The 27,533-nt window shown below is 39.2% G+C and overlaps 1 protein-coding gene across 5 annotated transcripts in view; it reads right to left on the reverse strand.

Annotated features, from left to right (window-relative positions):
* The window catches only part of polg (polymerase (DNA directed), gamma), a 91,330-nt gene that overhangs the window by 326 nt on the left and 63,471 nt on the right, over nt 1-27,533 (reverse strand). For all 5 annotated transcript variants that reach the window (XM_028823757.2, XM_028823754.2, XM_028823756.2 and 2 more), the window contains exons 13-22: nt 24,792-24,905; nt 24,551-24,711; nt 23,954-24,007; nt 14,091-14,208; nt 10,455-10,590; nt 7,059-7,305; nt 6,280-6,402; nt 5,226-5,394; nt 3,365-3,573; nt 152-312 (exon numbers count right to left, since the gene is read on the reverse strand). In XM_028823757.2, coding sequence (XP_028679590.1) covers nt 152-312; nt 3,365-3,573; nt 5,226-5,394; nt 6,280-6,402; nt 7,059-7,305; nt 10,455-10,590; nt 14,091-14,208; nt 23,954-24,007; nt 24,551-24,711; nt 24,792-24,905 — 1,492 coding nt within the window. The remainder of the gene's footprint in view (nt 1-151; nt 313-3,364; nt 3,574-5,225; nt 5,395-6,279; nt 6,403-7,058; nt 7,306-10,454; nt 10,591-14,090; nt 14,209-23,953; nt 24,008-24,550; nt 24,712-24,791; nt 24,906-27,533) is intronic.

Below are 27,533 nucleotides of genomic sequence, written 5' to 3' on the forward strand. Positions count from 1 at the left end.
CTAAAACTAAAAGACATTTTACTTCAACATCTGTAAGTAAACACACGTGGCTACTCCACCATTTACTAACGTTACGTCAACACTGTCATTTTTTTCAAGTTGTTTTTATACATACGTTTTAACGCACAGGAATTTGTAATATCGGACCCACCTTGTGCAATACCAAATCTCTTTTCTATGCCTGTAGGATTGGACGGAGTGGCACAGTCCATGGTCACTTCTTTCCGCAGACATTTGTCAATATCTACTGTGCTAAAGAATGCCACCGACTGTGGCAGATCGTTCATTCCCAGTTTATATGCAAACATGCTCCTGGAGACCGAATGAAACAAGTAAAACACAATTGGGAAGCTGGACTTGTATATAAAGTCACTCTAACAGAGAGAGTTAACTTACAAACATTGTACAATTAAGACTCCACACACAGTCAGACCTGCCATGATCAGTCGTGCAGCCCCTGGCCTTTATGTGTGTTTTACAGAATAAAAGAACTGAAATGTGGCTTTTATGGAGGTCCTGAGAGGCACGTAGCTAACATGAATCACACTGTGATCTAATCTGGGTGGCACTACCATCGCTTTGCCTGAACGCCTCCCTAACTGCTTATGTATTCACCCGACCCCCCCACAATGACTTTTTTCACAGCCGAAGGGCTGCACATTTTGTCGCATTTTACTGACCCAATACAGCTCACCATCCAAAACATGCCATACCTACAATAAAGCATGTAGGTGGAAGCATACTGTTGTGGGGGTGTTTCTCTGCAGCAGGGACTGTGGGCACTTGCCAGGTTAGAAGGAAAAATGGATGGGACACACAACCTGCTGACCTCTCCAAGAAAGTTGAAGATGGGAAGAAGGTTCACCCTTCAACATGATGATAACTCAAAGCACACAGCAATGGCTGAAGGAGAAAATAGTGAATGCCTTTGTGTAGCCTAATCAAGGCCAGAGCCTTCTGAAAATCTGAGGAATGTGCCGTTTACAGTCCACCAACGGTCACCATCCAATACATATTAAAAAATGCTAAGAGAGCCTCTGTGTATGCTAAGAGGCCTGGCATCTCAAACAGGGCTGGCTCATAAAATGGCACAGACTCCTTCCTGCAAATCCCTGAGTAGGTGTCAAAAATAACTGGATGTTTCTTTATAAAAACAGCAAGCCCTCCAAAGAAGAAATGTGTATAAAATTTGTTGAATTTCTGCACTGTAGGTTTAAGTATGGAGGAATATATAAGACAAAATCCATCCATCCTCCTCCGCTTATCTGAGATCGGGTCACGGGGGCAGCAGCTTGAGCAGAGATGCCCAGACTTCCCTCTCCCCGGCCACTTCTTCTAGCTCTTCCGGGAGAATCCCGAGGCGTTCCCAGGCCAGCCAGGAGACATAGTCCCTCCAGCGTGTCCTGGGTCTTCCCTGGGGTCTCCTCCCGGTTAGACGTGCCCGGAACACCTCACCAGGGAGGCGTCCAGGAGGCATCCTGATCAGATGCCCGAGCCACCTCATCTGACTCCTCTCGATGCGGAGGAGCAGCGGCTCTACTCTGAGCCCCTCCCGGATGACTACCAGTATATGGACATTTATCAAACCACTTTAAAATGGGGTGATGAAGAGGAATTCTTCCTTGCTGAGGCACATTAAATGTAATCTTTGTTCTTCAGTTATAGGTATAAATTCAATGTATGCCATAATGTCGGATACATGGTGAGGCCCCGAGCAGTTCTACATGGAAACTGCCTTTAATGTAGAAAACTGCCACGGCATTACATGCTACTCCACTTAATCCACTCGCCCTTCATGAAAATCATTCTTGTGCTGCATCCATTAATTTCATTTCAACATTTGAATCTTGCACCATGGCCTGTCCTCACCTCAAGTTTGGGTGTCGTTCCCCCCCTCTGCCCCCTTTCTTGTACTGTACCTGTCTCTGCTGTCAGTTTTCTCAGTTTGATTATTTAACAAGTTGTGAGGTGGAGAATATTAATTGTACTTTTGTGCCACAGAAATAAAAGCTCTCAGTGATGCGTCAATGGAGCCGTTTCACATTGTGCCACAATAAACAGTATGTTAAACAGAGTTCAAACTTGGATCACAGTTTATATGGCAAGCCATCACAGCCCATAGTTGAGGAAAAATTGCTCAAAACTGCAGCTGCCACAGGCAGATCTCCCAGAATTACTCACCCCATCGCTATGTCCTTGTGTGCTGATGCATGAAAATGAACGTTTTCACTTCTGCTGCATGCCGTGTCAATTAAATAAATAAATACACGCATACATAATTGAATAAACAGAAAGAAATAAGCAGAAAATACATGTATTTAGTGGCGCATTTAACTAGTTATGCTCATATTGTTTATCGCCACATCTCTTGATTTTGTCCAAAACATTTCTCCTTACTGGGAAATTGTTGCATGCAAATTTAAAAAGATTTAATTATGCAACTAAAAAGTGATAATTTTTGATTTACTGTGCCTATGAAATACTGTGTTACAACATATTTATAGACGTGTATTTTTAGGCACCAATACTACAGGACTTCAATGTCTAGTGTGTGGGACTGCCTCGTCATTAACCCTGAGCCTCTCGTGAACTTTGGAATTCAATGTAAAACATTTTTTGGGTTAAGCTGTTAAGATTCAACATGCAGTGTTAAGCCCAAATGCTGTTCTGGACTGTGTTCTGCTGCCATCTTGTGGATGAAAACTTCATACTGCAAAAAATCATTTAATATTTCAATGCATTTTGCCACTCTTTGGTAAATCTTCAATATTCAGTGGGGTAGAGCCTTCACCCAAAACAAAGTACTGTAAAGCCAGTTTTAGAACAAACTGAAACTTAACTATTAGTAAAATCGAGCAATAGTGATGACAATATGATTTGACAATGACACCAATAGTGAAAGTGATGTATATGGCACTGTTTGACAAAGACCTCTGTGATACCATATGCCTGGTGAATTTGGTTGTGTGAAGTTTCAGCACGGTACAAGAAGTTGTGTGGAATGAAAGGCATTAGCTTTGTAAACACTTAACTTTCATGTCAGGAGAAATGTGCAAGTCAGGCACTGACATTAAACCATCTCATGTACAAGCAACTGGAAAAATACTAAGTGTGCCAGGAAACCAACTTCTACTGTCCTGTTTGCAACCTCAGGCTTATAACACTTGAAGTTCATGTACTAAATCTGTATCGGTATAACAGCAGACACGAGGCGCACCTTTACTATGCTATTTACATGTTTATGGTACACATAGTAACAGTTTTTGTCTCATTTTTCTGGGGTTAAACATAACACTGAGGAGGTTAAGAACTTCTGGCATTTTGTGACAAACGTGGAACAGTACAATGAAATGGCATTCATTACCTTGTGAGTAAGTTGGTAATCTGGAGGGCAAGTGCTGCCCGATACCGATCCTCACTTCTGACAAGATATCGTACTTCATCATGGATGCTGATGCAAAAACGGCCATCAATATTGTAATCTTCAAAAAGCCACTTCATTGAGACAAGCATCAGATGAAGATAGTCAACAGCAGAACTCTGCACCACCCAGTTTACTCTGCTTGTGATAAACTAAAATATAAATCCAAGAATGCAACAGTGAACAGTCTTCACCATGTCTCTTTTACAATCAAGTGAATTCTTCATTATACATTTCCCTACACAAGTATTGGGGGCGTAAGAGTTAACACTATTGGTGAATTCACAAGTAATTGTGATTTGAGATAAACATGTGGTAAAAATATAAAATGGAACATAATAAGATGTATTAAAGCATGTTCATTAACCAAACCTAATACACTGAGCCAGCTGCTGCTTTGATTTTACTTATTGGTCATGTTTTTCCTGGTTCAATAATTCCACATTCCCAAAAGAAATATAAATGTCAAGTCTTATTTAACCTTTGCTCCTTTAGTGTTTGGATTAGCAAGCCAACCCCAAGACAGAAGAGCTGACAACTGTCCCCGAAATAACTGCAAGCAATCTGGCATCTGGAACTTTATAAAATAAGAAAAGACATCATGTAGTGGAAAAGCAGCAACAGTCATGCCAGCTGAGGAAAACATCTGCAGCTGATGATAGAAACATTCTCAGTGCAGGACATGGGCGAAGATGCTAATGTCTACTATTTGTAGGAGATCTGAACCGCTAAATTATGCAGGGCACATCACAAGATGTAAGAACACCTTCTTCTTCTTCTTTCGGCTGCTCCCGTTAGGGGTTGCCACAGCGGATCATCCTCTTCCACATCTTTCTCCATCTTGTTCTGTTACACCCATCACCTGCATGTCCTCTCTAACCACATCCATAAACCTTCTCTTAGGCCTTCCTCTTTTCCTTTTACCTCCAACCTTAACATCTTTTTCCCAATATACCCAGCGATTCTCCTCTGAATCTGTCCAAACCAATGCAATCTCGCCTCTCTGACTTTGTTTCCTAACTGTCTAACTTGAGTTGACCTTCTAATATACTCATTTCTAATCCTGTCCATCCTCGTCACACTCAATGCAAATCTTAGCATCTTTAACTCTGCCACCACCTCCAGCTCTGTCTCCTGCTTTCTGGTCAGTGTCACCGTCTCCAACCCATATAACATAGCTGGTCTCACTACCGTCCCATAGACCTTCCCTTTCACTCTTGCTGATACATCAGAACACCATCTGGGAGGGATTAATAAAGTATCTATCTATCTATTAGCACCAAAAATGGACAAACTGCACATAAGCTGAAAGATGTGCCAAAAAGAAAATTTAGCCATCTACTTCATACTTCACAGTAAAAGTGACGCATTCATCTTTAATAGAGAAGTACTGGGGAAACACAGTAAGAAGAAAACACAAATATGTTCACTGCCTTTCAAAAAAAAAAAGGAAGAATCTAAAATCAAACTGCTCTAAAACCAACAGCAACGGAGTATGGCTGTGACTAAGGATGAACAAAGCATCAATAGGACCTAAAGGAGGACACGGTAATACGGTCACCGCATGGAATGGGTTTTCCAATGAAATACTACATGTTATTACTCTTGTGTCAGGTAAGCATACCTATTTGGACAAATTAATACATGGGAATTATACATGAAGTGATACTATTAGAAATCAAAGATCACATGTCTAAGTTACTTGAAAGTTCACTGAACGTATGGAATGCACAGTGTGCCACAAATTAGGAAGTGGAAACAATATATATATTATCTCATAAACATGGAGTTGCAAACGATATACCTCATTATGCACTACACTGGGTTCAAGTGCTCTGCTGATGCGACAGCCCAAAACAGGAGTGCATGGAGTCGTTGAGTGGGCAATGCTTTCCAGCTTGTTGAACATCTGAGACTCTGTGCCCCCTGTCCAAACTCGTCGTGCAATTATATCCCACTGCCAACGCCGAGAGCTACAAAAGAGACAAAGAACAAAACAAATATACCAGAAATGCTACGACTTTAAATACAGAAAAGAACCTTCATCAGTCTTTTAAGATACTATCTTACTTTCAGTTTCCTCAAAATTATTTTTATTTCCATTGTTCAGTTAGGTAACATTAGATTAGAATTTTGGTAGTGCAGCATTTAAATAAATGAGGAAGTCATGTACTCACTGTAGACCTCCACAATAAGATTGTTCTGAGGCAAAATATCAGGGGAAGGATATAAAGCCATTCCCAGGAAAACTCTAAAGTTCTTAGGTGTCAATAATTATGAAATGAAAGAAGTCTGGAACCACTGGGACTCTTCCTAGACTTAGCCATCTGGCAAATCTGAGTAACTGGGCAAGAAGGGCTTTGGTCTAGGAGGGGATTAAGAACCCTGTCAGAGTTTAAGAAGTCCTCTGCAATCAGGAAATCTTCTTAGCATTCAGTCTCACTTTGTTACGTTTCTTTCCTTAGCCTTCTGATGTATTAAATTACTGCTCTCTTTACCATTTCATTTTTGTTGTAATGTTTCTTTCTTTCCTTCTTAATCTAATTTAGTATTAATGCCTGATAAATTCAGTTCACGGGATGGGAGTTGGTGTCTAATCTGGATTGACTGTATGCAAGGCTATTCCTAAACAAAGCAGCAGTCCACTGCAGGTCCCCCTCCTGCATAGACCAACAATAAGCTCTTCTCTAACCACCGCTTACCCTAACAAGCCCATTCAATGGAGTACTCTGAGCAAAACCCAAGCATACAAACCCAATCCCAAACTACTGAGTCTAGGAGGCCACACTGCTGAACATTCCACTCCCATTCTACTGCACCACAGAACCCCATGGCCAAATGTAGTACGAGACGGTTACTTTTTTCCTGCCACCTTCTTTATGTTCTTCACATCCTCAAGGGATACTGTGTCATCATCACCTCTTTCTACAGGAATATTAAGCTCCTTCACCAGCCACTCGCCCTCTTCAGATAACATGTACCTGTAAACAGATACGATCATGGGTAAGAGTAGGATTTAGTTTAAATTTACCCTAATTTATTTATTTCTTTTGTGTAGTTTGATCACAACTATGATTATTTGGAACTAAGACAACTCAGAACAGATGTGTTTCCACTGCAAAAGTTATACAAAAATAATTCTTTCTTAATAAAAAAAAAAAAGGTTTAACTTGCCAAACAATAGATTGTCAGTCCAAATGTAATATAAAATGAAGGTTTGGCCTTGAGATGGAAGAATTATGGAAACAACACAAAACTGGTAGCATTTAAGGCAGCAATTGGTCAGCTGAAAGAAATTCCATAATTGCATTTTTTGTACAAGGTGTCTCCATGATTATAGTCTAATAAAATATATATCTCTCTGCTTCTCATTTAAAAACCTGCACATATTATATGTGTCTTGAAACATTACTGCACATGACCAGCCATGATCACATTATGTGAGAATCATGAACTCATGGCACAGGGTCCTGGTTGCCTAATTTGTTTTTCATTCATTGTAGGTATAATCGACCACTATGTATGTAAGCAGGTTCAAAATATTAAATTATTTATTAGAAACAAAGATATTACTAAACATTGATACGGAGATAAAAATATTTATGTGATACGATTGACTTTTCTACGCAATACAAACCTTCGTACTCCTTTGGTTACGGCATACATCTGCGTTGCTTTGCTTGCTGCTTCTGACGGAGTGAGACGATGATTAAACTGCATAAGCAGGCGCTCTGCAAAAGGTTGCCCGGCTCCATAAATCCGACCATAGTTGAATATTTTTGCTTGCTCACGGCTTATCCCAACTGCCGCTGCTGTACGGCTATGAAGGTCGGTCCCTTGGCTTTTCTTTCCTTGCAGGGTCATCCATCCAAATGCTGTACAGCCTGGAGAATGAAGTAGCTTTGTTATAATGCAGGAAGAACTCCTGGTATTTGATTCTTTATTAGTCTTCTTCACTGCTAACCTGTATGACTCTTACACTGCATTTTTCCCCCTTTTACCAAGAAGGTAATATACACATACAGTAAACAGTCACTAATGCAACACATGAAATGTGCCTACGCTACAAATTTCTCAATTATTTTATATTTAGAACTGTACAATGTGCACAGAGAAAAATGTAGAGTCACTGCACAAATCTTTGATTTTTAAATCTTCTTTAGTACTAGGGTGTTGTACCGTGTGTTAGCCATGATGAATTTAGTAAGAAGTCAAGCAAAATTACACCTTTTATTGGCTAACTAAAAAGATTACAATATGCAAGCTTTCAAGGCAACCCACATCTTGCCTGAAGAAGGGGCTTGAGTTGCATCAAAAGCTTGCATATTGTAACCTTTTCAGTTAGCCAATAAAAGGTGTAATTTTGCTTGACTTCTCACTAAATCTTCTTTGATAATTTAACAAGAAAAACTAATAAAATATGGCTGAAGGGGCCACAAAATGTCCTGTGATAGTGCAAGGTACCAATAAATTGCGCGAGTACAGTAATCCCTCACTATATTGCGCTTCAACTTTCGTGGCTTCACTCTATTGCGGATTTTATATGTAAGCATATTTAAATATATATCGTGGATTTTTCACTGGTTAGTGGGTTTCTGTGGACAATGGGGCTTTTAATTTCTGGTACATGCTTCCTCAGCTGGTTTGCCCAGTTGATTTCATACAAGGGACGCTATTGGCGGATGGCTGAGAAGCTACCCAATCAGAGCACATATTACGTATTAAATAAAACTCCTCAAATATATTGTGAGCAGGGGGGCTGTTCGCACCCCTAGAGGATATGGACGCTACTCAAAAAATGCTGAAAGACTACCTTCACATTGCTCCCTTCCTTGCTGGGCTTACTTGCGGCTGCTTTGTCACGCGATATGCTTCCTGCACGGTGCTTCACATACTTAAAAGCCCGAACAGCACGTATTGATTTTTGATTGTTTGCTTTTCTCTCTCTCTCGCTCTGACATTCTCTGCTCTTGACGGAGGGGGTGTGAGCACCCCTAGAGGATACGAACGCTTGTCTAAAAAAATGCTGAAAGACTACCTTCACATTGCTCCCTTCCTTGCTGGGCTTTCTTGCGGCTGCTTTGTCACGTGATATGCTTCCCGCACAGTGCTTCGCATACTTAAAAGCCCGAACAGCACCTATCGGTTTTTGATTGTTTGCTTCTCTCTCTGACATTCTCTGCTCCTGACGCGCACTCCTTTGAAGAGGAAGAGATGTTTGCATTCTTTTAATTGTGAGACGGAACTGTCATCTCTGTCTTGTCATGGAGCACAGTTTAAACTTTTGAAAAAGAGACAAATGTTTGTTTGCAGTGTTTGAATAAAGTTCCTGTCTCTACAGCCTCCTGTGTTTCTATGCAAATCTGTGACCCAAGCGTGACAATATAAAAATAACCATATAAACATATGGTTTTTACTTCGCAGAATTTCACCTTTCGCGGGGGATTCTGGAACGCAAACCCCACGATCGAGGAGGGATCACTGTACCTACTAATAATAAAAATGACAGTGACGCATGGTTAGCAAAATGGAGGCCAGCTACATACTAGAAAATTTTTTACACCCAAAGCAGATTTATAAAATATATATGAAACTTTTTTTTTTACATAGTATATATAAAAGTATATTATTTTTAGCTTATGTGTTTTACATAATAAAATTTCCATTAAAAAATTCAACAAAAAAATTATTTCACAAAGAATTTCAGTTTTTCTGGACAGCAATGCACTGTGATTTTGGTCACGACTGCTACAACAATTCAGTTTCTAGGCTTGTCAAACTTTGTTCTACCATAATCACCTTCCACTTGGGATGGCATCAGCCATATTGCAGAGACCTCTGGATCAGATACTTTAAATTGTTCTATTGAAAAAGCAAAGGGCCAGAGACAAGAAGCCCAGCTCTATCCAACCTCACTCCACTGGCACTATTTCTAGGTTTTATTAATTACTATGCCTGATTCATGCCTAATTCAGTGAACGTTTTGAATTCCATTCAGCAATGCCACATTCAATTGGACACTTTGGTGTTAGTCGGAAAATTGCTAGTCTGCATTCAGAAAGGTTAAAGCACAGCATATGTTGCACAACGCACTGACTCACTATAATCATCAACTCAGCATTTGATTGCCATGTAATTTATCACTGTATTGCATCAGTGTAGTCATTTCTCATGCACTACTTAATATGAAAGAAGTTTGTCTTTCCCAGGCATCATCAGCCACTTACTGTGATTTTTAACCCACAGAAAGTTAATCTGTCTGTGGCATCAGCAAGGATACAAACAGAAACCTCAATAAAAGGATAAATGTCTGTCTGTGTGGTTTTCCGGTTTCTATGTCTCTGTCATTTTAACAGATGGTGAATCACAAACATTTTTAGTAATAAAATGCATTGCATTCCTCATTCCAATAGATGCTGCATCACAAACATTAACATTGCTTTTACGAATCCCATACCAAATGACATATAAAAGGGACATATGCATTGCGCATTGCAAACTTAACGTTGAGGTTTACGTTCATTACTTGGATTTCAACCCCTCTTAGATGGGAAGCACAGCTAGTCACATGTATATTTTGCTGTGGGAGATTCTATACTTCATGTGATTTTTATTGTTGTTGGGGGAATGGGTTTGTTGTCCTGAATGGATACAGGGGAAGTGGTTGTTCAAAGTGGACCTTCCTTTTAGACTGTGGATTTTGTGTTTTAGAGGAATGAAACATCAAGCTGATCAACTTCTGCCTCAACAGAACCAGACAAAGCCTCAGGAGTTCCTGTCATCTATGTAAAATATTACATTATGTAAAATTCAGGGATATTCAGTCAGAGTGTTTAGAGTTGATACCAATTATGGGTTCCATGTCATCAGAACTGGCCAATTCCAAAAAAAAAAAAAATATTTTGAAATGTTTTACTTTTTTTCAGAAAGATATAAAACAAAATAGGTTAAGGATTAAAAAAGCATCTAAACAACAAGAAATAAAACATACAATATGTCAGAGGATTGTTTTAGTAAAAAACTACTAACTTACCATGCATGCCAGCAAAGTTTGCATCCCCCAGGATGGCCGCTATCCACAGCTCCTGAGAATCAACATCAGCGCCAACAAGGTGGTAGCCAGGAGGAGCCTGAACCATAGCCTTGAGCTCACTACCAACTCGATCTCTCTAAAAAGTGCAGTTATGTTACTTATGAAAGTTTATTTTGCTTGAGCAGTTTTATATAAAAATAACAAAGCTTTTCAATAATAAAAGTGACACAAAAGTAATAATAGATTGTCACAGATGGCCGGGATGCCTCTCATTCTATGGACTTGGGGAACAAGCCTGATCAGGACAGTACCTCCCCCGGAACACTAGATGGCAGCCCCCCTAGGTTGCATTGGAGCCACGGGCATGAGATTTTGGAACTCAAGCCTGTTGGGGCCGTAGCCACCACCTTGCGGGGGGCACTGCAGTGGTTCCTAAGCCCATGTGGAAGGTTCTTCCGACACACCCAGAAGTGTAGCCAGAAATGGGTCATCAAACACCGGGTGCACTTCTGAGTGGGCTATAAAGGGAGCCAGCAGCCACCACTCCGGGAGTCGGGAGGATGGAGACAAAGTTCGCTAGGAGGAGTGGTGGAGGAGAGAGAAAGAGAAGGAAAAAGAATTGTGTTTTGGTGCTTCTGTTTGGGACTGTGTTGCTGTGCTTGTGGGAGACGGGGAAGATGTTTCCTACAAGGGGAAAAAAAAAGAAAATAAAAATCCTGTGTGCTTTGAACTTGTGTCCTTAGTCTGTCTGTGTCAGAGCTGGCCTTTACACTGTCAAGAAGACTCCATTTAAGAAATAACTACTACATTATTAATTCATTTTCATTCCTTTGTTAATTTTTTGACCTATCATTAAATTCTGTGCAACAGTGACCCAGAGTTTATCCTGACAGCACCAGGTGCAAGAATGAAACAAATCTTGGACCGGGCGCACCAAGAGACGTCTTTAGTGCATCTTTATTATATGGGAGGAAAGCCCGTGCAGTCATATTAACAATATACAAAAAGTCATGTTCATTAAAGAAGTAGACAGACCCATTACTCTGAAAGGCAAAATAGATTAAATGCATTCTAGTTTAAACAGACAAGACTGTGCAAGGACGAGAACTAGTTTTTCAGAAACGTCTAGACATCAACAAAATTGATTTACAGTGTTTCTTACCGGGGAAAGTCCACCATTATTTTGGGATATTGGTATTTAATACAGACGTGTGTTCAAAGATGGAAAACAGGAATAACATTATTGCAGCCAAGCTAATAGCTATACAATGTTAACATATACTTTTATACTTTTAAAAACAACCTAGACACGTGGAACACCTTAGTTATTAAATAAATAACTTGCTAAGTCAATGATGTACACTGAGCTCTTGTGTTCTTAAAAATTCTTTTTAATAAAGAACTGTTTAGGGCAAGCTTAATAACTGTGTAATTTACAGGGGTTATATAGTAAGAAGCTGTAAGTAGATTTACTAATTTGTGAATTCTAGTTAGCACCTTAGGTATTAAGAAATGCACCCTAAAATAAAATCGTTATGTGATGCCCAAGTGCCTGTTCCAGGTATCAGTAGTTATGTACCAAGAACAACCATGACAAGTGAGGAGGCAGACAAGATTTGAAGACTTGCTCAAAACTTTGCAAAAATTTATTGGAACAAAGAATTAAAAAGTGTCCCAAAAGCACAACAGGTTGGTCAAAAAATAATTCAATAAGTTGAAAAAAATCATGTCATTAAAATCAAAATGGTGTTCTCAGGTATCCTCTTTAATAAAATCCCTGTGTGCGTCCATGTGTCCGTGTGTGTGTGTCTTCTGGTGAAGTGCGCATGCGCGGGGCACTCTTTAATAAAGGACATCATTGCTGGGGAGAGTGCTGATTGGGTACTCGCGGCCACGCACATAAAATCCGTTGCTGGGGAGACGCCACACATACAATAATCAGCTGCACGCCAGCACAAATTAAAATACTTGCTGGGGAACTGCACAGTACTTGCTGGAGAGACGCCACAGCCACGATTATTAGCTGCACGCCACACATTACATCAGTTCCTGGGGAGACTCTGCTGATTGCTCACTGTTGTGACAGAAAATTAAACGCATATTACGGACAAGGCGGAAGTACAGGGAAGGGCGGAATGAGTGGCAGAGTCACCGGCCTCTAGCAGATGCTTCAAAGGCCGCCTGACACGTCACACAAGACAGAGAGGGCGGAACCTATAAAATATCGCACGTCCGATCCAATCGGATTTCAGTAAATGAGGTAACACCTAAAACATAAGGCACGAAAAATCCAATCGGGTACTGAGACGCAGAGACCAGCTTCCCCAAAGAGGTGGGATTAGTGTTTGTTGTTGTGCAAGTGTTCACTCTGAGGATGTCAGATTTGCGATTAAGAAGCTTGGCCCGGTAAAGTGTAAAGTGTCAGTCGTTGAAGGGATTTTCCTAAATATATGAATTTGCATGATATTACAATAGGATGACTTTTAAAAGTAGATTTATTTTCGCGCACATAAAATCCGCTGCTGGGGAGATGCCACACATACAATAATCAGCTGCATGCCAGAACAGGTTAAAATACTTGCTGGGGAACTGCACAGTACTTGCTGGAGAGACGCCACAGCAAGCTAAAATAAAGAGAGGCAGGATAGGAGATCTTCAAACAGACACAAGACATCAATCAACAGCCACAGAGGAGAGGATAAATGTAATATTAATTATACTTACTGTATTGTCATATATGTTTCTATTTTTTTTATTTTTATTAATATTTTACTTTAGGCTTCTTGCAAAAATATTTTTGACAAAAAAAAATTAAGACAAGAAACAGAATGAGGTCAAGGTCCCTTGCCATTTAATATAGACTATTCCTACTAATGTTTATGCACTACTGTTCTAGCGCCCGTTACTGTAACGGGCTTAATGTCTAGTAAATAAATAAATTTACTAAATATGTTAAAATCCCAAAGGTCGAGAGGTTATCTTTTTGTTCTGTTCCTCTCCCCATCTACATCAGTAATCCATTCTGCTAGTAACTGCAGTTCCAGAGATACCACCTCAGTCCGTCTCTGCAGCTACCCAGGGCGCCTCGCCTTCCACACGGATGCTGCCACTCCTTGTACCCTTCCATCTTCAACAAGCTCTTTTGGCCTCTCTCTATGTCGTGTGCTCAAATGCTCAGCAGACTCTATAATGGCCGGCCACAATATCGATCCTCTGCAAAAGCACTTGGTGATGTTGTCTTTAATTAAGTTAACAGGGCCCATGCTTCCCACACTGCCTCTGTCATGGATATTTCTCTGAAAAGTGATTGCTTCTCTCTGACCTCAACTAAAATATCTTCCCTAGTTAAACTAACACACTCCCTTTTATTCATCTCTCTCTTTATAGTTGGTGCCATGTAATTACTTTATTACGCCATTCACATGCCCATCTCTCACCAGTGTGAGTTAAGCAGTCAGGTTGTGCACAAAGTTAATTGAAACCTTTAAATACATTAATAAATCAATCTCTGGACTTGCCTTGCCACACTTTAAAAGCTCTGAAACCTCAGGTTCAGAAATTGCACTGGAAGTTCTTAAAAAAAACAAAAAAATCTTTTACAACTTCAATGTAAAAGTTAAAAAAAAATCCTCTTACTCTTGCATTACTAGCAGTCAGCCAAGTAGGTTCAACAGCTCTTCGTGTCACTGTGCCAGCTGTGATAACCAGTGGTAAGATGGCACCACATTGAGTCTCTTCATCAAAATCTACATGTCTGAAAGTACACAGAATATTTGAAATATTGAAAACTTATGTCTTAATATGGAAATTAGTCATCTGCATAAGACAATTATCATCAGTATAGAACAATTAAAAAGATAAAACATTTTCTTCCATAAGTTGCCATGTATTTACACATTAACCAGGTAATAAAAGATTTATTTGCTAAAGGAGAAGTCAGACTTGTGGTCTAATTTCAGGCAGGGGTTCAGTACAAATTAAACTAAACTTGATTATAAGGTCTAAATCATAATTCAAAAGAAACCTGAAACCAAAACAAACATGAATGCGCACAAGAGCTAAAAAAAATATCCAAAAGTCAGGATACATGGACTTTAATGACAGCATCTTAAACAATCTCTTCATTATGGCGTTCTTTGGCACTTCAACGCCAGTCGCGTGATAGCAACCGTCTTGACTACCAGCAAACAAAATGGCCACAATCATCAAAAAAAATTACAAAATACCTACTTGAACAATAAAAATAAAAAGTAATGTAAAGGAAAAGTATTAACAACAAAAAAAAACATACAAAATGCTAAAATACTTTTGTTTAACATAACGCTGGGAAATAGCAACTTGTTGCATATTGATTAGACTTGCAAGTAAGAATTTGACTTTACTTAGTATGTGTGACAATATTACTATTACTGTTACCACCAAGGTTCATGACATTAGCCTGTTATGCCAGATGCAAAAGAAAATCGCTTGCTTTTTTTATTTCTAGCCGGCCCATTTGAACTGTCTGTTCAGAGAGGCAAAGTATCTGCTGAGATGAAATTAGCAACAAAGCAGGTGATTCGTATATATTTGACAAAGAGACTAAAAACAAAACAGGTTTCTCAAAAGACTGATTTGCTATTGAAACCAAAGGCTTAACTGTTATCACAGTCGGACAAAAACAGCAAAGAGTAGTTCATGTTCTAACTGGAGCCAAAACACTAAGAAAGAGAATTGAGACAAGAAAACTATGAATCATAACTAGGATAACCAGAACCTAAATCACTAAAGCACACTTGTTCACAGGTCAAACTCATAATCTTGGCCACAGGGCCATAGGTGCTGTACTGGAACTCATAAAATAAGCTAATGTAACATGAATCATGGTGTCTCTTGGGAAGCAGTCCTTAGCAATCAGATAACCTGTTAGTAACCCATCCTCCACCCACAGAGATTTGAAAATAGTGGTGTGACACGCTTAAAAATTATATACAAAAAAAAAATCTCTTAGGCAATGATATAAAATTAAAACACTTATTAAAATAATGTTTACAATTCAGTTTTCAAAATATTAAAAACTAAAGAACTGAGAAAAAAAAACAAATATTTAAAGAAAGAAAAAAATTTCTAACAAGCCAAAACTGGTTTTCCAGTTCTTAAGACTGCCTTGTGAAACTTTAAACAAAGCATTTGCAAAAGTAGGATTCTTAAGTCAGGCAGTCTTTTTTAAATATGTGGATAGCATCCTAAAATAAAATGAATTATTTTAATTAAAATGAATAAAAAGATAAAATGAATTAAATGAATGAAACTGGATTTTTTTCTAATGGTAACCTAGATCACTCTATCTATTTTACAATCAGCCTTGCTTTTAAATTTACTTTTTTTAAATATTGTTATTTTTGTTAAAGCAGTAACAGCTAACTTTTCCTCTGCTGGCATGTCACCCCCACTAAACAAATGAGAAAATTCTTTTATTCATTTATTTTAAAAAAATTCAGCCCAATCATGTGTGGTGCTATGTATTATAAAAGTAAAAGAAAAATCAGGGACTTACCTTGGAGAATATTATATGTGCACTGATAACTTGGGTTTAAAATAGTGAGCTAAAAAATTACCCTACTTTTAATAATAATTTTGAATTGAACTGAAAAAAATATGAAACCCATTGTATTTGATTTGTCAATAAATTGCTTTTTTGTTGCTGAGGTATAATAGATAAGCCTGAACTTGAAAGTAGGTACTTCAAGCCCAAACAAGCAGCACTAAGGCCGGATTTATACTTCACACGACGCGATGCACGCTGCAGCGCAAGCGTTGTACTGTTTATACTTGCGTGTACACTTTACGTAATTCTACAGGAATCCACCAGGTGGCAGTGCAAGATATTATCACGGGGAGAACAGGTTCGGCTTCTCTGTGTTGTGTGTTGCCTGGAACACCCATTAAAGTCCGCTGACACCTTACAGCAATATCTCTGAAAAGGATGTTTAATGATTAAATCCATCAGTCCAGGGATTTGTCCATTTCAACTAGCATTGGGCACGAGGCCGAAGCAATCCCTGGACGAGGCATCAGCTCATCGCAAGGTAAATACAAGCACTCACATACACGCTGGCGTCATTTTAGTGTAACCAAATCTGCATATCTTTGGAAGGAAACCGGAGCACACTGTGGAAACCCAGCAGGAAAACGTAAACTCCAGGCAGGGAACATCAGCAACATGACTCCCTGCAAGACAGCAGTGCTACCGCTCTGCCACTGTGTCACCCCCAAGTGTGTTATTATTAACAGTATTCATTATTTAAACATAATTACCGATTTATCTGTAAAATGTAACATACATACTTCAATGCATTTCATCATGAAAGTGATATCAAGTATAAACCTAAGGATTCTAAATGTGCAGAGAGTTGGAATATCATACATTTAATGTGCTCAGTGTGGCGATCTATTGCTGTTTGCCACTGCTGTCAGTACCGGAGGAAGCCCTAGAAAAAAAGACGGCATGTGAGACTTTTAAAATGTATTGTGTCATTACGATCGGGAATATGCAACGCTTGAATATAAAAGCACCACGAATGCATCTGTATGTTGGCATTTTGCTTCACCACTTCAAACCATTCATCAAACATCGAAGCGCGCACATCGATCTTGTAGGATCCGCAAAGCGGCTTTCTGTCACATGTAGATAGTAAACAGAGACTCTGATGTCAAATTCCAACTTTTAGCACACTGCGCCCCCCAACTTTTTGCTGGTACTGCAACTCGCGCACGCATTGCGTTAATTTCTGAGGACCTGCTCAGAGGACGCATCAAATGAAGACTGGAAACACGTGACAGCCATGATGCGGGCGCGTACACGTTCTGAGCGTGAAGTATAAATGAGCCCTAACTTCATCTGTCAGTCGGTTTTGTTTTGTCCGTTTTAATGCTGTCTAATGAATAAGGTATCACAAAAATAAGAGGAGGGATTAAGAGGGACAGTTGAGGGAAATGTAAAACAGCACACACTTAGAAATGCAGACTACTTGACCTTTGCAGAAGACCATGGAGAGAAAACAATGTCAGCACTGCCCTTTGCAGACTCTATGGAGACAGTATAACGGAATAGTCTTTGAGGTTAATAACTTCATTCCTTCTGCAGCAGTGTTATTTAGGGAAGCTATGAACTGCACAATGAAAAAAAAATTCTGTGAAAATATCACAAATGTAGTACGTTCAGGATATGTAAAAGATAAGGGTTATCCCATAATTTTTCTTTCATTGTGCGGTTCAGAGCTTCCATATTTGATGAACTGGCTCCTAGCAAAAAAAATAATTCAATGCACTTCAAACGAGCAACGAATGTAAACGCAGATTTCACACAAATGCTGATAGTGTGCTCTTTTTTGGAGACTGCAGTTGTAGATATCGCACTTGCGCCATGAAAATGAGCTTCCAGTGCAGCAGTTAGAAGTCAACTGAACTGTGCGGCTGCCATGATGACAAATTATGTGCTGATACAGAGGGTGAGAATCCATTTTAAGCTCTGGGTGGTGTAGGATCTTATATTTTTGTTATTCCTTTTATTTGTGTTCATTCAGTTTCCTTGGTAACTTGTGTCTTGATAAACACTGGTGTGTCACCCAAAATCTTGTGGCGTGTTGCCTTTGACACGCGTGTCATAGGTTCTCCATCACTTTCTTAAAGGGTAAGTTTGTTATATTTCAAGTTGAAGATATTTATTCGCATACATACTGCATATGAATTTGCCACGTGACATTGGGTTCTAAAGTCAATTCCTTTCTATCTCTCTATTATAAAAAAAATCTTGGGAGGGAGACGAGACATGATCTTCTCAGAAGACAATCTGAAGTCTCGCGAGACTACTTGCACGACACACCCTACTTACAAACAAATTCTCAGAGACACTGAGTGAGGTAAAAGGACAGCTGCTGTACAGGCTTTTAAATGATCAATGCACAGCGCGACATAGAGATCATGCAGCACAGCACTACCAGCCTGTTGGGGTCGGGTGTGGGAATAACTCATTCACTGCAGCTTTATTACTGGCAAATATCAAGAAAGAAAAAATGAATGAAATGTAAATAACAATCTCTTTAAATTGTATATCCTATAGTCTATGGGGCATGGAGGACAATTTTAAAAACTTACCAAATATGCCCATTTTTCAAGACAAGACACTTGTTAAGTATTGACCTATATCTTGTGATTACACACACACACCAATGGAGAAAGTTTATACAGTGGACCCTTGACTTACAACCAGCCCTCGCGAACGAATTGAGTTCGTAACTCAAGACTATTTTTCTCATAAGAAATAATGGAAATACCCATAATGCGTTCCGAACCTCCCACTGCAACACTTACTTAACCTTTTCATAATAAAAAAAAGGGTTGTATAATGTGCATAATTTACCAAAACACCAATAATTTTTCTAATGTACTAACCAAAAAGTAATCAAAAGTGCCTAGCCTACCAGAAACAACAATTTCATACTGTACTCACCATTTAATTTGACATCTTTGGGCTGCAGGAAGGGAGGAGGATGATAATGAAACTGAAGGCTTTTTAAAGGCTTTCTTTAACTTGCGCTCAGGCATTTGCAATCATTTCAATAGCTTCTTTTGCGTTAATTTTAATCTCCTCCTGCCTACAAGTTATTCTGACGAGAATTTTTCTCAGCATTTCCTTGCGATGATACAAGGAACTGTTTCTGAACTCTTCTGAGACCCCCCCCCCCTCAATGGGAACGACATGCTGAAGTGCGTCCTGAAGCGCGATTGCCGCGACTGTGGCAGCTTGCTTGTCCATTGCCGGGCAGGGATATCACATGCATTTCACCCATCGATATCTTTTCTGTTTGCTTTGGCTGAGAGACTCAGCACAGCTTTAAGCCGGCTTTTGCCCCAGCAACAGATAAACAGTCTTCCATACGGAGTTTGGACTTTGGCATGTCTTCTAGTTGGGGGAGGTCCCAAGAGAGTTTACAAACCTGACATTTTATTGAATGAGTGCCGCATTAATAGGAATGTTTCTGTTTGTTTACAATCGCGCAAGCGGATACACGTGACCGCATTCAGGTCGTAACGCAAGATGTTGGTCGTAAATCAAAATAAAAATTTTGGTCGTAAATCAAGTTGTTCGCATGTCAAGCCGGTCGTATATCAAGGGTCGACTGTATATGTAATTTCCGAACAGAAAAATACCAATATAAGATTCAACCATTTTAAAAGAAGACCATCTGTGTGCGAATTACATTTCCCTGCGCAGCAACCTTTCACCCATGGGACCATAAAAATATTTTGTTATAACGAATAAGGAGAAAATACGTATACTGTTGTGACCGGGGTTGCTGGTGACTCGCCATCTCTAACGGCAGTTGTGCAAGGACAACTCCATAGCTGCTCTCCTGCGTCTGTTAAACAGTAAACCAAGGGCAAAGTAATTGGTTGACCTCTGCAGGATAAGGCTAAACACATACTGTATATACTTGAGTATAAGCTGACCCGAATATAAGCTGAGGTACCTAATTTTACCTACAAAAACTGGAAAAACTTATTGACTCGAGTATAAGCCTAGGGTGGGAAATGCAACAGCTACTGGTAAGTTTCAATAATCAAAATAAATACCAATAAAATTACTGTACATTAATTGAGGCATCAGTAGGTTAAATGTTTTTGAGTATTTATTTCAAAGAAAAACAGTAAACTAGCTCTGTAAGTGGAGAAGAAGGTCAACAAAAATAATACGGTCTCTCTCTCTCTCGTGTGTGTGTGTGCGCGCGCAGCGGGACCCGACTCAAATATAAGCTGAGGGTAACGTTTTTCAGCACATTTTGAGTGCTGAAAAACTAGGCTTATATTCGAGTATATACGGAAGCATGCTTGTCACATGATGTTTAGAACATTTAACACCAGGCTTTGACCTGCTGTTCCTCAAACTTTCCTGGTCTGTCACAGTGGTGTTTCTGAGCCACTGGTGTTGTTCTAATCCAAAGATGACAGCTAAAGCAGGACAGTTGTCCCCGTGTGACGACTCCTATCTCATGTGCTTGAGTACTGAAGTACCAGCTCCCACTTTGAATGATGTATTAAGACTGTGCCTGCCTTCTCCATAAAGTAATAAAGTAGCTGTATTTTCCTTGGAAACCAGGACTCACTGACCTGTCTGTCATTAAACTCTGTGAGCCAAGCTTGACAATATCTGTATTAAAAAATTTCACTTCTTAAATGGCAAAAAATATTTTATTTGAAGATGAGATATTAAGTGTAACATTTTTTTTTGTAAAAATACAGGTATGAATACAGAATGAAAGTAAGACGTTAGATGTAACTTTTTTCTTTCTTGAGCATAAACTGATGCTGTTTCTCACTTTTTTTTGTTCATCACAATGAAAACTTTGAGAAGCGCTATGAAACTTAAACAGTATCCACACACGACACAACTACTCATGAGGACGCTTGGTGGAGCACTGACTCAGGATTTGGCTCTCTGTATGATGTCGTGCCTACACTCTCACGAGCCTCGCCAATACTGCCCGTGACTGTAAATTACACCACAGACTGTCACTTTCTTTTGGTCTAACAAATTGAAAAATATGTTAATTTTAATGAAACTTACATTTCATTAAAATGAAATCCGTTAAACACGATGCTGTATAAACATTTGTCTAGGCCATTTGTTATTCTGAAAATTACATAACTTTGATATTCCTTATAACAGGATTTGACCTGTAAATGTAAATTTGTAATTGCGAAATTTAAAAAAACAGTGGGTTAATAAAGAGTTGAAAAAGAAGCTGCAAAGGAAAAAAACAGCTGTATAAGACATATAAGATTAATAACTCCAATGTGAATCATAGGGAGTATGAGAACATGAGGGCAACTATTAAGAAAAATATTAGGGAGGCTAAAGGCAGTTAGAGATGAATATAGCAAATAAGGCGAAAGATGACCCAGAAGAGATTCTTTCAGAATTTTAGTAGAACAATAACAGTCAAGGAAGAGATGAAGTGCATCAGGAATAGTAAAGGGGAATTAAAAAAAAATAGTGAAACAGCAGATGGTCTAAAGTCTCATTTTTCAGAGGTCTTCACATGTAAGGAAGTGGATAACCTCACAGTGGTAAAAGGTTAAGAAGGTACTGTGTGATTTAAAAATTGCAGCGGACAAGTACTGTTTAGATTACAAAGGCTGAAATCAAACAAACAACCAGGACCAGATAATTTTTATCCTTGAGTTCTTAAGGAGGTTTATAAAATATATATATTCTATGATCTGCTTCTCGCAACTGAAAGAGGGCACCGTGGCGTTACCTGGTAGGTAACCACCCATACAATCAGATTGTGACACAGACTACGAATGCCATGAATGTAATTACCCCGATCTACATGCTGTCAAATAAACAAACCACACGCCATGGCGCAATGTTTGGGGCTTCGCCTCTGGCGCTGACGTCCGAGGTTCGATTCCCGAGAGGGAGTGCAGTGAGTGTGTACGCCTGATGAGCCCAGAATTAGGGCGAAACACGTGTCGCGTACTCTTTGCATTATTTGACAGTAAACTATTTCAACCATTCTATGATCTGCATAGACTTAAGAGAATACCCGGACTCAAACTGATCAAAACCTAAGTAACGCTTTATTCTGAATATCAAACAAGTTGAATTCGATTGTTCTTTCATTCACTAGTTAAGCGGAGTTAAGGAACATGCCCCGAAGTTGGCGAGTGAGGGAGGAAGGCCCATCTCCTCAGTCCATTGAGGTCTCTGGGATTCACACAAATAAATCGGTACCGCAAGCGAACTATGATTCTTAGTGCAATGAGGGAAGTTGCAACATCAACCGGAATGTTCAAGCAAATTATAGAAAAAAAAACCTGATCTAAATCCTTTAGGTAGTTCTCTCGTTCACTAGCTAAGCAGAGGTAAGGTACACGACCCAAGGCTGCAATGTGAGTGAGAAGGATTTCACCCGACACCCCCCCCCCCCCCCGGCCTGCTGCGTCTTACTTGGATTCGTGCAAATAAATCGGTAGTGCAAGCGGACTATAATACATAGCGCAATGAGTAAAGTCCCAAAATCAACCAGAAATTATAGGAAAACCCTATCTAAATCTGTTAAGTAGTTCTCTCGTGAAAAGCAGACAGACAGACAGACATTGGATTTTATATATATTAATAAACCTTCAAAATAATGTGCAGAGTGGGGAACAGCCCGGACACAGACAGGCAGACATGATTTTATCACCCAACACACGTTTATTTACAATTATTTACAATAAGTGCACAACCCAGTGCCACAGCACCAATTACAATCAGTCCAGGCCCTCTTACACGCAATGCCTCTCTTCGCCGCCTCCACTCCTCTCCTCCAAGTCTCTGTCCACTTCCACCCGACTCCAGCCCTCGAATGGAGGGAGGCAGCCCCTTTTATACACACCCAGATGTGCACCAGGTGCCTCCTGATTACCCTCTGCCGGCACTCCCCAGTGTGGCGGAAGTACTGGCTGCGCACCCAGAAGCACTCCGGGTGTCCCTGGTCTTCTTCCCCCCAGTATTTCCGGGTGTGGTGGAAGTGCTGAGTGCCTGGGCTCCACAGGCATTGGGGCGCCCCCTGGCGGTGACCACGGGCCCCTATAGGGTTGAGCTTCTAAACTCTGTTCCCGTGGTCCCCAAAGCCACCAGGGCGGTCACCCCATTGTGGTCTAGGGGAGGCGTAAGCCCTCCTCTGGTCCTCCTGGGCATCCCGGCTGGGTACCATCTCCAGCCTCCTTTGAGAGCAGTTAAAGTCTCAACAGCATTCTCAGCATTTCTGGAGCTTAGTGGAGCCAGATAACTATAAGAATCATCACCAAGCAGCTCTGAAAATGTCTGCTTTGTTTGGGTCTCCATACCTCTGTGAGTCTGCCTTTTCTGACATGAATGTCATGAAATCAAAGTTCAGAACAAGACTGACAGATGAACATTTAAAATGACTCCATAAGAGTGAACCTAAGTGGCTCCACTCCACCAGACACCTGCCTCTCTTGTTGACTCCATGAAGTGCCAGTCATCTCACTAACTAAAAAACACATCACACATGCAACTGGACCTGTGAATACTCTTGTGAAGTGAAACAGTGACATGGAACAAAATGACAAATGAATAAGTAATATTTGTATATTTGGAATTGCATTGTTTTGTTTTGACAGCATTCATGTTTTAATTCAATAGTATGAGATACACTAGAAAATGCATACAGACATACAAAATACACTTGCAGATGAACTAAATATTTTTTGCGATGTTTTAATGCAAAATTTGAGTTGTGGACACCAACATTTTGTAAATGCTCAGGCAAAACAAGCTTATTCAGTTTGTTTGGGTTGAAATAAGCTATGAGAATAAATGTTAGAAAACATGAGGAGCTTTCGGCCATTTTCATTTTGTATAAGAAGCTCTCAGGGGAAAAAAGGTTGGAGACCCCCGCCTTACACATACCTGCAATACAGAGAGTCTGACAAAGAGTTCTTACTTTTGAACATTTCGAAGAAGCTCCCCTTTCCTCAGCCACACAACCATCTGAGAGCTGAAATTAAAAATATATTAATATAGTAAATATTTCGCTATCAGATTTGTCCTAATAAACGTTATAGCTGTACTAGACCACTGAATTAACCTTTACACTTTACACCCCTTTTTCAATATTTCTTTACAGTTACTTATTTAAAAGGAGTTACCTGACACCTTTTATTGGCTAACTAAAAAGATTACAATATGCAAGCTTTTGAGGCAACTCAGGCCCCTTCTTTAGGCAAGATAAGGGGCCTGAGTTGCCTCGAAAGCTTACATATTATAATCTTTTTAGTTAGCCAATAAAAGGTGTCATTTTGCTTGGCTTTTCTCTACATTCATAATGGCTAACACGGTACAACACCCTAGTACTAAAGGTGTTACCTGCAATCTTAAAAGGCTCAAGAAAATTAGAACATAAATGATCCCAGAAGTTGTACAGAATTTGCAAAAACTAGCAGGACTGTCAAGAAACAATTACTTTAATATTATTTTTGAAACAACAATAAAGTCTTTTAAGGAAAAAGTAATGTATTGGCAAATACCGCTCAAAAAGTACCTGACCCGCTTGTGTGCATTTCTCCAAAAAGAAATCATCTTGTTAATCTCGAGAGCCCTAGTGGCGTCTGTCCCACCAAGGCCAGCCTGCAGAGTGCCATCTTCCATCTTAGACAGAAAGTCTTTTGCAAAAGGGCTACCCACATTATAGGCATTACCATCCTATTTCACCAAAAACAAAATTAGACGTCTGTGTTTTATAACAACCAATTAAAAAAATCTAAAAAATAGTGATAGATTACCTTATGAGGAAGCTTAAAAAACCAACATCCAGGGATATTAACATCATTGTATGGCCCAATGCCTTGATGATAAGATGGATGACTTTCAGTGCAACAATACTCAGTAGATAAAATCTTGTCATAAAAAAAAATAAATAAATAAAATAAAAAATAAATTACACAGCACAGCATAAGATAATTCCCCCCCCCCAAATAAAATTCATATCTTTGCTTGCTACCTTTAAACTTAAATGGGTTCCCACTCTTTTTAAAAATGAGGTCATTTGCTGGACATGTTGCAGATAAAAGTACTCTTAGCATGTGTGCAAGCACAAAGGTTTTCTAATTCCCCACAGTACTTTTTGCAACTTAGCTCAAATTAACAAACAGAAATACTGTATTATAAGCCAATAATTTAAATATAAAAATGAATATTTAAATAATTTATTTAACAGATTAACAGTTAAGAATCTATTTCATGCAACTTATATAAGTAACTGATTACCCAAGGCAAATTAAGTTTACACAATTTGGTGTCTTTTTAACAAAAACATCAATTTCCAAAGCATTTTGTCTTCAAAAAATATATTTCTTGCAATGCTAATCACGGTGTCATCCTCATAGCATATATTCTTAATTTTACAGGAAAAAATGCAGCACAAGGTTAGAAATTCAAGATTTGAGCTTCTAAAAATAATAAAAGTCAGTGTTATGACTCCTTAATTGATATAAATATTCAATTGACTCTTAATGATTATATCTTTAAATGTAACATCTGAAGTTCAGCAAAGAAGTTAACAAAACCTTTGTTCCACTACGCTATCATTTGAATGCTATTTTGAAATGCAAGTATTAGTAGCGTGTACTGTATGCATTTTTAATTGCAGTGTATGGAGAGGGAATGCATTTTGTTATGAACACCTAATAAGATGTTTTGCATTTTTTACACAGATAGCACCACTTTTTAACTGGGTTTCTTCTGTTAGCTAAATTGAAAGACACAATTAAATCTAAGTGCTTATACAGGTTACAGGGTAAGAATAAGACGAGCACAGCTGAAAAAGATATTCCTGGAGAATAGTGCTGGGCGGTATACCGGTTCATACCGAAAACCGTTTTTTATTTTTTTTATGATATGGATTTTTCTTATACCGCAACACCGGTTTAAATTGCCTAAACGACGTTCGGAACATGGCGCAGCAGGAAACTGTTCAAGTGGGGACCTTTTTCACTGCTACACCGCTAAACACAGATTTGTTGCACTAGGGCTCTTTTTCACTGCTACACCACCAAATAGTGGGCGGTAGCATAGGAATGCTGCGTGGTGAAAATGGACAGAGAGCCTGGAGATACTTTAGTTTTAAAAGGTCAGATGTGTAAATACTGTTTCTATACTACTGGATAATACTGCAAGCCAAGTTGTACTTGTTTTCAATACAGTGTAATGTACCTGGGTACTGTGTAATAGTGTGACGACATGTTTTCAAACCCCGTCATAAGTTATATAACACATTAAATGCTTTGTGTTTAGTGATTCTTAAACTGACTTCTTCTTGCACTAAGAGGATTCGCCGGCAGCGATCGCCGCACAGAATACATTCACTTCATGATCTTCCTTCTCTCTGAACATTTAGAATGCTAAAATAAATACTTAATATAATTTTCATGGTGAAATGCATTAAAGCATGCATTAATCATATGGGGGCACGGCGGCGTGCCTGCCTTGCATTTGCATGTTTTTCTGGTGGGTTTACTTGCCGCTTCAGTTTCCTTTCAAAGTCATGTAGGATGTGGGGTTTTGTTGTGCTATATTGACCCTGCTAGTGTATGTTTTGCTTGTATTCATCCTTCGATGTGCTGGCGACTCGTTCAGAGATGGGCACAACTCTGAATGGATGGCATAATTAAACATGTATAACGAAGATATTTTTAAAGTTCTGAACACTCCGTGGGCTAAGTTTATAACTAGTTCTAATTTCACAAAGACGTTTATCGTGTGGTGATTGGTTATGTGGAGAAAGAAAAAGGACGGATAGGAACTGGGGTTTTAGTACATCAGATAGAGACAGCACGCATGCAATAAAGAAAGCCCGCTCAGAAGAACATGCATTGAATTCTGTGTTCATGTCTCCAACCACCAGATCACAAACCCAACATTTACACAATATTTAAGTTAAACCTGTGCGATACCCATTCATACATCCAGTTTTTTGGAGCCTCGTCACACCTGCCATAAAGGTCTCTACACTGAACGTACACCTGGGGACCCCTTACTGCCAGGGAGCAGCACTACCGCCTCACTACCGTGCTTGTTTAATACCTGCTTTAATGCATTTCATCATGAATATGATATCAAGTATTTATCTTAGCATTCTAAATTTTTAGAGAGCAGGAATACCATGAAATGAATGGATTCTGTGCGGTGATTGCTGCCTCCTCTTAGTGCATAGGAAGTCAGTTTAAGAAGCATAGTGATTAACAACTGGGTCGGGGAACACAACACAAAGCATTTAATGTGCTGCATTAACTTATGACGGGGTTTGAGAAAATCAAGTAAATTAAACATTGATTTTAGGATGAAGTTTAGTTTATGACATTCTACTTTAATTATGAAGTAAACTATGAAAATAAAGTGGAAATGTTGACTTTAATCTTGACATAAGCATCAAAATTAAAGTGGAAATGTCGAGAATAAAGTCAGCATGTCGACTTTATTCTTGACATATACCGGTAGTTTGTTTTTTTTCTTCCCTCTTTACTGTA

The sequence above is a fragment of the Erpetoichthys calabaricus genome, chromosome 17 (genome assembly GCF_900747795.2).
Source record: "Erpetoichthys calabaricus chromosome 17, fErpCal1.3, whole genome shotgun sequence".
Taxonomy (NCBI): domain Eukaryota; kingdom Metazoa; phylum Chordata; class Cladistia; order Polypteriformes; family Polypteridae; genus Erpetoichthys; species Erpetoichthys calabaricus.